At 48.2% G+C, this 10,246-nt stretch overlaps 1 protein-coding gene across 8 annotated transcripts; it reads right to left on the reverse strand.

Moving 5' to 3' along the window:
* Positions 1-22: 22 nt before the first annotated feature.
* On the reverse strand, positions 23-9,820 carry LOC1281089 (E3 ubiquitin-protein ligase Godzilla). Of its 8 annotated transcripts, XM_061652014.1 has the most exons (9): positions 8,674-9,514; positions 6,703-6,846; positions 5,621-6,497; positions 4,034-4,191; positions 3,848-3,939; positions 3,556-3,755; positions 3,062-3,248; positions 2,412-2,973; positions 23-2,333 (listed from the first exon to the last, which is right to left on the reverse strand). In XM_061652014.1, exons 3-9 carry the CDS (start codon positions 5,813-5,815, stop codon positions 1,883-1,885), a joined length of 1,845 nt encoding a protein of 614 aa, XP_061507998.1. In that variant the 5' UTR covers positions 5,816-6,497; positions 6,703-6,846; positions 8,674-9,514; the 3' UTR covers positions 23-1,882. The 8 variants fall into 8 exon arrangements, with proteins under 8 accessions (XP_061507998.1, XP_061507996.1, XP_321026.5 ...); XM_061652012.1 differs by lacking the exon at positions 6,703-6,846 and having other exon boundaries at positions 3,062-3,260; positions 8,674-9,820; XM_321026.5 differs by lacking the exons at positions 6,703-6,846; positions 8,674-9,514 and adding an exon at positions 9,606-9,805.
* Between the last annotated feature and the right edge of the window lie 426 nt (positions 9,821-10,246).

A 10,246-nucleotide genomic window follows, 5' to 3' on the forward strand; every position in this document is an offset into this window, starting at 1 on the left:
CGAGCAGCTGTGCAACGCGTGCTTCAACTATATTGTACAGTTTATTCTTCCTTTTCTCATCTAGCGCGGGATAATCTGGTTTACAATAGTGCCTTTTCTCCGTTCTCCGCGAGCGAAGAAACGCAAGCTTCTCCTTCTGCTCCGGCTATTTCACTATAAAGGCTTGCTCTCTTCCCTCTTCCTTTTCTTGAGAGAACGTTCATGATTCCACTTCAGCGTGAGAGTTCACTGTCTGCGCTCGTGTATCGTCCGGATTAGATAAACGAATGCGTCGAAATTAGCCTACCGAACTAATCCTGTTCATAGTACCGTATGTACATCCCACCGTATAAGTCCGAATGCACACACACACACACATACATACATATATATGGATTACGCAGATAGTACGAGTTTTCTATTTTATTTCCTCGCTACCTCTAAATACCTCTCTCTACCAAATATTTTCCCTAACGCCGTGGTAGTACAAGTCGCGGTTCGAACTATGATGAGAGTGGACGCAAATCCCGAAAAACAAAAACAAAATGTGTGGCGACCCTTAATTATCATGAGTACCGCTGTGCCAGCTACTCCCAACTCCCTACCTTTACGCGCCCTTTTACGCACAATGTGGTTAGCAACTAAAAATAGGGATCTCTTTCTCTATTGCTTTCCTTCGCTCTTCAGCAAAAAAAGAAAAAAAAACACTGTACGGAAAATCCGTGCCGGAGGAAGTGGTCGAAGGAAGATATTACACATCGGAACAGCTCTTGGAACTGTCCGGTATATCTTGTCCTAACCGTGGCGCTTGTTTGTTGTTTGTGCAACAAAACAGACAAAACATCGCACTAATAACTCAAAATCACATGTGTGTAAAAATCACACACTGCGCGCAATTAAACTCTTCTGCTGGAGGGGGTACACAAACTGATTACTGTTCTGCTCGCAAATACAAGCAGAGCACACACAAGCGCACGATTGGTGGGCGCACACTACTATCTATTCGATTGTTTCGATCTACTCACTCTACTCCTCTGCTCTCAGTTCCGTTAGTAAAATGAAGAGAAAAAAATAAACGATTAATATACGAATGACTATACGTTTAAATGGTAAATAAGGTAAATTATTTCAACAGTAAGCGGCCACACCGAGCTACTGGATGCCTGCAAGACAAGCAGAGACACACAACAACGCAATGCAACAGGCTCACAGTACAGCCTGCAACCGACCACCGATCACAACGCGGTCCACAACACGCACACGTGGTGCATTGCACTACTGCTACAAAAAAAAGCATAATATTATGTGTGACTGTGTTGTGTTTTGTGACACGCAATTCGAGCGATATCTGCCTTCCCCCCCGGGGAATGTTCGGGGATTGGACAAGATAACTGACGGCAGGATGGATGAGGGTTGTGATGCTGCATTGCATTGCTTGGCCAGGACCTCTACCACAATCTTGCCTTCTAAAAAAGGGACAACTCCCCGGAAAAGTTACAAACTCTTGGCCAGCTTACTTGTTGTTTTTTTTTTTTGCTGTGTTATGCTTACATATATGTACTCTATATCACGTGTGTAAGCGACATCAATATGGTCGCGCACATTATGCAGGGGGGAGGGGCTCTTGATGATAATGATGATTTAGGTATCCGTAGTGCGTTCGCTTCGTTCGGCTGCACGCGCTCCATCCCTTTTAAAAGATTTCCTAAAATAACCCTTCCCAACTTTCCTCCCCCGTGGTGCGGGGTTTTGGGGGGAGTGGTCCGCACCCGGGAGAGAAAGAAGAAAAGAAAAACGCTATAGCACACCGAATCACGCGTGTGTTTGTGTGTGTGAGTACCACCATCCTCCGAACGTCGCAGCCACTCCAGGAACGTCCCGCCACGTTCGGTTAGGCACGTATTTACACAATATGGCTATTGTTGTTGCCATTACGTCTACGCTCATGCCGAGGCATCGGTTGGCGGGGGTACCGTCTCGGGGCACCACCACCGGACGATGACTCGGCCGGTGCTACCGGCGCGTTTGCGCCACCGCCCGCCGGGTTGAAGTTAACGTTCGGCAGTGCGGCTACCCCGAGACGCGCGCCGACACTGGTCGAGGGCATGTCTGGTGCGGAGCGGAACTGGCGCTGCTTGGTCCGGTCGCGCTGCATTGCATCGAGCAGTTCGTCGTCGGTCGTGTCTTCCGAGCCGTGGAACGAACCGGACAGGTGCGCATTGAGGATGTTGTTACCCGTGCCGAGCGGCACGGTGGGACTGAATGGTTGGGGTGACGGTGCTTGCGCCGGTGCCGGCGGTTCCTGTATGTTGTTGCCTTCGGTATCGCTTTGCGCCGTACTTCTGGTGAAAAATCTATCATTGGAGAATGAAATATTTAAAAATCAGTAAATGTTATCGCACCCGTTTTCCGTTGCTTAAGTTACAGCCTACCTTTGGAAAAACCTCCAACGGGAAGGAGTAGCCACATTGTCACCGATCGGACTATATGGAGACTCATTAAGGGGTTGCTGTTGCGGTTGCTGCTGCTGCTGATGCTGCTGCTGGGAGGAAGTACGGCCACGCAACAGCCAGCGCGCACTCGGTACATTCCGATCGTCCAGCATCTCATCGTCGTCGTCAGAAGGTGGCACCTCCATCACGTGACTGTCGGGAGCGGCATTCTGCTGCAGTTGCTGCTGTTCACGCTGCGGTGCAGCAGCAGCAGCTGTTTGCGCCCCGGCACCACTGTTACCGGACGGTGCAACCGCAGCAGTGACCGGACTGGAAGACGATGTAGCCGGTGGTGCGGTAACCACTCCGGCAGCGCTACCCGAAGTACTGTTTTCGGTCGAGTTGAGCAGTGGTGTCGATTCGTCCGCATTCGTCGACGACATGCTGTCGCTGGAGTAGCGACGTTGGCGTGCCTCGCCGCGCACTATTACCCGCCGTTTGCAGATGGGGCAAACGCGCCGGTTCTTCGTCAACCATGGATCGATGCAGATCGCATGATAAGCTGCGGCGCAAGGAGCAGAAAAGAATGCATTGTAAATAATCGCACCACAAGCAAAATTAGGAGAGATCCGGGTGGAGGTGATGCTTACCATGCCGGCAGGGCAGCACACGCAGTCGCTCGTTCTCGACAAAGTCCTCCAGACAGATGGCGCACGTGTCGAAGCGCATCCCTTTAGCGAACTTTACGATGCCGATCTTGCGCAGCACGCGGGCAGGCAACCGGTGACGCATCCGCCGTCGCCGCTCACGAATGCAGCGGATAATCATGAACAGCACCTGCAAGACACGCTACCGAAAATCAGCGGGAAAAACATACATACAGTTGGCCTCATTGGTAAGCCGGACACTTGCGGCGTTGTTGTTGTTTTTTTGTCTCTATATACTTGAAACCCGTATGCGAAAGTTATCTTTAAAAAGACTCTGTTCATCAAACAAACCAAAGGATAATCGTTTTGAATCATACCAAAAACAGCAAGTGTCCGACTTGATCCAAATGACCCATACACACGCGCGCGCGCGCGCACACAGGTGCTAATAATTGATTGAGCCTGATCGAGTCCTGACTCGAGCGACAAGGGCTTACCATAATGATAAAGCACAGCCCAACAACGATGGCGAATGGAATAATCAGATTATTGCTAATGTTGAACGGGATGTCATCGGTTATGACCAGTGCGTAGTCATGATCGTACAGGTACGCCTCGATGATGCTGCGTCCAGCTGATTCGCCCACAAACACGGACGGTATTAGCAGATCTTGCGGATGGTTGGCGGACATGTGCTCTGCGGTAGGAATAAGGAAATAAATAATTGCTATGCTCCAAAAAAGCTCCCAACTGTGTCTCTAACTCGCTGTTTGTTGCCACAAAACCTACCCAAATCATTACTGCCCACATTGTGAACGATAACCATGGCATATCCAGCCTGTTGAGCGTTCCGTACCTTCACCTCGAACGAACAGTTGTAGCTAAAATGGGAAATTGGAAAATCATAAACCATCGATGAGTGATTCATCCACAAATGGTAGGGATCGCTTTTTTGTTATACTCAATAAACCATACCGTGCGATTACTACCGCAAACTTGCTAGTTATATTCGGCGCTGGACGCATTTCGGTACAACCGTCCGGTGGGTCCGCCCTGTCCGCCAGTACCTTCAGCCCCGAGTCGGGAATTTCGCCGCCGAACGTGGCTGGAAGGTCACGAAACTCTTCGATGATCTACAAAGAGAGCACAAACGAACGAATGGAAATTAGTAAACAACATTGAGCATAATAATCTACACTGCATCGAAATACGATTGCATGCCGGCAAAATCGGCCAACAAAAAAGAGGAGCGAAGACAAAAAATAAATCAATCGGACACACTTTCTTTGTGAACCGTGCTCACTGTCGCAGGGCGGATTCATTCTTCTGTTTTAGCCGGTGGCATGTGGAGTGTATTATCATAAGAACGGTTATTAACAGTAAAATCGCTCGTGCCCGGCTACTGATACGGTGCAAAAGCTCGGCCACTACTATCTCCTAGCGCTATCAAACGACCGAATGGTCATTGCGCTAGCTGGCTGATGTCGGCAGCTACGGAGGAGGAGTTTGAGGAGGGAGGGTTCGAAGGGGGTGGGAAAGAGTGCAGCAAAAAAAAAAAAGGTTCAACAATAATCATCGTTCCTGCGGATGGCGGCATGTTGTAACACGTTGTGTACGGCTTGCGTATGTTATTGGTGACCTTAAAGCCGGAGCCTCTTTTGCATTAGACAGATTTGGGCCAAGCGGTAGTGTGTGCAACGTGAAGCACCGTGCACCGTGTTTTGCGATTACATTCGTTGCTGTAGTGTTCTTGATAGGACTGATGATACGAATGAGTACAAAGACAGACTTCTATTTAAATTTTTCTATGTGAAATTATACTTGAACAGTATCGTTGTTAAAAGATGTAAACCGATTAATCGTTCAATTATTTCGAACGATTGTTTTCTTATCGATCTTTTAACTCTATATCGTTGCAATAGCCGTCGATTTGAATTGGCAAGCAAAGTTAACGACCCTAAAATTTTACTATGTTTTCTACGTGCTTTTAAATCTTTTCCTCCCAGCAACAGCTAGCAAGAATCACAGCGAAACTGTTCCCGTACAAAGTAACCGGTCACGAAGTTCGTGCAATCGTTATTCTACTCACAAACGAACCACATTCGCAAAAGATGACATTGTTGTTTAGCCACTCTCTTAACACCAGATGGGCAGAAAGCAGTGACGTCTATGTTGCGCCGGCACAGACACCCAGGCGCATAAGAAAATGTCTTCACTGGACAATGTTAAAAAAATTATTAAACCAACTTCCTCTATACAAACTCATAGTCATTATTGCTTCCGTCGAATGGATTACGCGTCCTCGGATGGGGTACGCAGACGATAAAACTTATCCAGCGATAAGTGAAGGTGTAGTATGTATCCGTTTTGCCTGATAACAGGATGCTTTGCTGTTGGCTGCCTACCCTACAATCTGCTCTGTGTGTACCAGTGTCAGTGAAGATAACACCCGTATCCTCAGACGATGCGCCTTCCGGTAGAAGGTTACGGGGTCACATAATCGCAGTCAATATGGCCTTCCATCTAGAAGGTTCATGGAGGTCGAACTTTTCAGCAACTTACCTGATCGTTCAGCATCTGATAGACGAGTATGTCCGCTCGTACGCAGGGTTGCGCCAACATCAGGACCATGGCGACCAGCATCACCAGCCGATGATGGTACTGCCGATGGACGAACTTCGGCGATCGGTGTGCAGCCCGATTCATCGGCCTACGCGCGTACCCGCCCTTCACCATTATCAGCGACTGCGGCAGCATGTTCAATCCACAGAAACGTTTGCGATAATGCTTCGCGACGATGGGCCCCAAAACAAACCCGATAATCGCGATTCGTACTCTATATATAGCTCCCGCACGACTCCGGGTTTGCGCCCCTGGAGTACACGGTCGCCTCCCCTGCCGTCCACCGTCTGTGATACGCTTTTGCGCTAGGGTCGGTTTAACGCGTACGCGCTCGCACGTCTGTCTTTTCCTTTTCACGCGGCACGCGGCCGTCCCTTTGGGTACCGGGGTGGGAGAAGGGTGAACGGCACCAGTGTTCACAGCTCTCTAGTGCCTGTCCGGCTCTAGGAGAGTGATGATGATGATGGTGCTGATCATGTCTAACGGTCACACTTCAGCTAGCCGGCATCGCAGGAACACAAGATCAGGCTAGAGGCCAGCGTATCAGGTACGGGAAGCAGAGGAGGAACGCGGAGGGTTTGTGGTTTTCGCGACACGATTGTCTTCACATGCGTCTTTTATACGGCGGGGGCAGGAAACGTTCACCTTTTTCTTTGCCCAGCACTTCTTTGCTGCAAACCGGAAGCAACAATAGATGGAATGCACATTCACGATTTAGTATTTTTCCATTAGCGATGGTGGTTGATTGGGGTGTGTGGGTGTGTGTGTGGATATTCGCGATCCTACAGCAAGGTCAAGCAACGAGCCTGATTGATATCTACAATGAGAAAAAGGGATTAAACAAAGATTAAATTACACAAGAAAATTGTTATCGATTAGTTCTTTTAGATGAAAAATGAACCAACTGAAATTTTCCGAACCAAGATTGGAAAGCAACATACACGCACACCCATACACATATGTTGCCACCTGTTCCGAAACGTTCAACACACCCCGGGGGAGGAGAAAAACAGTTCACGTACGTTCGTTCACTAGCGCTGCGCCTACTGTGTGTATGTGCGTCGAAGGTTCAAGGACTGGTGGTGACTGTTGCTTGTTTCCTGCTTATCCCAAACAAACGCACGAACCACACCACACACGTTTGCTTCGACCCCGCTGTATCGCGGCTGAGCGTTGCAGCATCGTGGAGATTAGCGAAAACAAATGAAGAAGAAAAAATACCACTTTACAATTTCAACGACAAGAAGGTCCCGCTGTGCACGACCGCGGAAAGTTTGAACGCGATTTTAGCAGCTGCTTCTCACTATCTACGACTATACACGAAGCTACCGGACGAGTGTGTGTTAGTGTGTAGAGCTCCGTGAAATCAAGCTTAGAAAAACGATCACCCTCGTTCCTTAGGGTGGGGTATGATGCAAATGTGCATCGCATGGTGCTCGTTTGATGAAGCTAAAATTATGATAATTCAAGAAACAATTGAAGATTCAAAACCCAGTTGTATGCGCTTTGTTGCTATTAGTAGCAGTAGTTGGTGTTGTAAACGGCCATTCGTTTACGTTTTCATCCTCTGCCTCAATCAATTAGCCCCAATCATATGGTTTGAGAGATGCTTTACGCACACACTCACACACACACCATACGACGCGGGTTCTTTAATCACAAAGACAATCTCGCGGTCGCGTACAGTTAAAGATAGGGGATGATTTTGGGTTGTACGACATATAATCGGCCCTTTCGAGTTTGGCATGCGTCATGCGTTCTACGCTCCCCAGGAGGGACGTTCTAGAACGACTGTCCGCCACTGTGTGTGTTCTGTTCTGTAGGTGTTTGCCAGCATGATCATACAACACAACTGCTGATCATGGTGTTTGCGAGAACATAGAACGCATCCAAGTCAACGCGAAGGAGACAACATTGCTTAGACGCGATTAGGGAATGATGCATGCAGTGTGTGCTTTGCGTGTCTGCCATTCCATTCTGGTTGCGTATTGCGTATGTGTTCCGTCGAAACGCAACGCAACCAACAAACGGAGACACCACTTACTGCTTCCGATAAGCTAAAAGAAAAGGAAGTAAGAAAGGAAAACAGCGATCGATTTTCAAAGCCACTTTATACCAACACCATTGGTGACTTCAGCCACTGATTTTCCTGAATTCCTAATGCTCTTGCAATAATTGCTGAACGATATGCAACCGAGTTTATGTGTTTGCTGTGTGTTGTACCGCCTTTCAGCTTGAAATGCTTTGTTAATGCTGCTTTTCTCCCTGTACATGGTGTGTCGGATGGTTTGTAGCTTTGCGTTATCATCTCCAGGTGTGTTGCGCACAGTCAAGTGGCACTGAGTCACGCGCACACATTCAGCCAGATGTGGGAAAGAAAAAGGGCACGTACTCTTCTGGCTTCTTCCGTACACTTCGCTCATCACTGTGGATGGGAGTAATCTACCAGCAAATCCAACAACACACCGGGGCAGCTTTTGCCAGATCGATTGCGTCTACTGAATTTCGGTTCGCTTGTACCGCTGCGCACACGTTCACAACAATTCGACACCCTCCAGGGATGCAAATTTCACAGACAATCGCAAGTTATTGGTCGGACGTGTTGACCTTGGGGCTGGTACCGTCTGCCGTCGTCTACCGCGGGTGAGATAGTACAGTCAGCGCGTTGTTCGTGTGAGCTTGATGATGGTTGTCACGGTTCCGGAGGAAGAGAAAAAAACGGCCAACTTTGCACAACACCAACCCTGTTCCCTTCCTTTGAAGAGAGATAGACACACACACGCACAAAGCGAACCGTACCTGTATTAGCGTACCACAGCACACCACCTCTCTGTTTGGTAGTTTGCTAAGTGTACGGACGGACACACACACACACACACACACACACACACACACACGGCCCCCAAAATAGCGCTGTTGCTTTGATGAAAACAAACCGAAATTTTGATCACACGGTACGGGATATACGGGGAGCGGTAGGGATTTTCACTTACCCACACACTATTGCTTGTGTGTTTGTTTCTTCCGCTAGTTTGCGAATGCGATTTTCACTCCCATCCAAATACTTTTTCCACCTAACTTTCCTTTGTACGGGCGGTGCGCAATTTACAACGCACTAGAAACACCAAAAAGACACACCGAACAAGCGACACACACCGATATGACAGCTGACGGCGGAAAGCGTAAAACGGGAGGGGGCCGAACAAAGTCAAAACAAAAACCGTCCGTGCTGTGCTCTGATGGTAATTTTTCTTGCTTCGTGGTTCGATTATCTGGCTGGAATGAATCATTTCCCGTTCAGCGTGCAACCGGAAGCTGCTACCTCCCTGACGCTAGGGTGCGGATGAAACACGGGCATGGAAAAACGTCCACCACTTGACTGGGCGCTGAATCGCTAGGACGTAATCACTAAGCAGCGGTCGCCATTATTGTCTTAGCGATTGAAAACATTGCAATCATTTGCTCGCATTGTACAAACACAGACGCACACAGCTACACAAAACACACCAACACACTCATACACTCACACACAGCAGCGAATGCTCCGTGCTTCACACCGAGAGGGGCTTTTGGAAAAGAACAAACTTTGAACGTAATACTTTGCCAGAACTATGCCTTTGAAGAAACTGGACTAGATGAGCAAGAAGAACGTGAATATGGCACTGCTTTGCACAAGGAAATTCGTTTGCTTGTCCGACAACGACCACAACAACAACAACACCATCGCCCGCTGCCCAACAGAACCAGCGGTTGGAGGGAGAGAAGGAAGGGAGCCTCAACTATTCTACTGCGTGATTAATCTTCGCCTTTCCGTATCCGCAGCGCAGATCACAGCGAAGCAAAACCCCATCACAAATCCCGGATCGGAAACATCACACACCGTTGCCGTTTGTTGCGAATTCAGGTGAACAATTGTCCTGCGTACCTTTTCCTGCCGAGTACTGGCGGCGCCCGAACGCTGCCAACTTGCTTCTCGTTCGCAAACAGTAGAAAATAATGCACGGGAACAAAATGCACTCTTTCCCTTCGGCCTGCGCTGAATGAAATGAAATGGGCCCTTTTTTCGAGGTGAATATAGCACAGCACGGCTGAGCATAGCTGTAGCTCAGCTCGTTGGTCGATACTGTTCTGGCGCATTGCTTTCGTACGGTGGGATGGGGCACGAGCGAAACGCACATAGAAAAACAACAACAAAGCCGGAATGGTTTGGTAGGTTGGTGGTGAGTTTCTAGCACTGAGCGCAATCAGCTGCCCGTTTGCTGGCGCACTTAGCAAAGACATCCTGCATTGGTGCAACACTTCAACACACTGAAACGAAAAATGTTATTTTTTAGATCTTGTTGAAAATTAAATTCAGGAGGTAATTTAAATAATTTGCGCAATGCGAACAATTGCTGCCCAGCGGATGAAGTTGATGCAAACGTTTGTCCAAGTGCCAAGTGCACTGCAATCTCCAGTTTGCAGTTTTTTATCTAAAAAAAGAATTCCTTTTGTGTTTTAAAGCGTCCATTCAAATCGTAGAATCACTAAAAAAGAAAATAATTATAATTTTCTACTATTCTGTGT

Source organism: Anopheles gambiae, chromosome 2 (genome assembly GCF_943734735.2).
Source record: "Anopheles gambiae chromosome 2, idAnoGambNW_F1_1, whole genome shotgun sequence".
In the NCBI taxonomy this organism is placed as follows: Eukaryota; Metazoa; Arthropoda; class Insecta; order Diptera; family Culicidae; genus Anopheles; species Anopheles gambiae.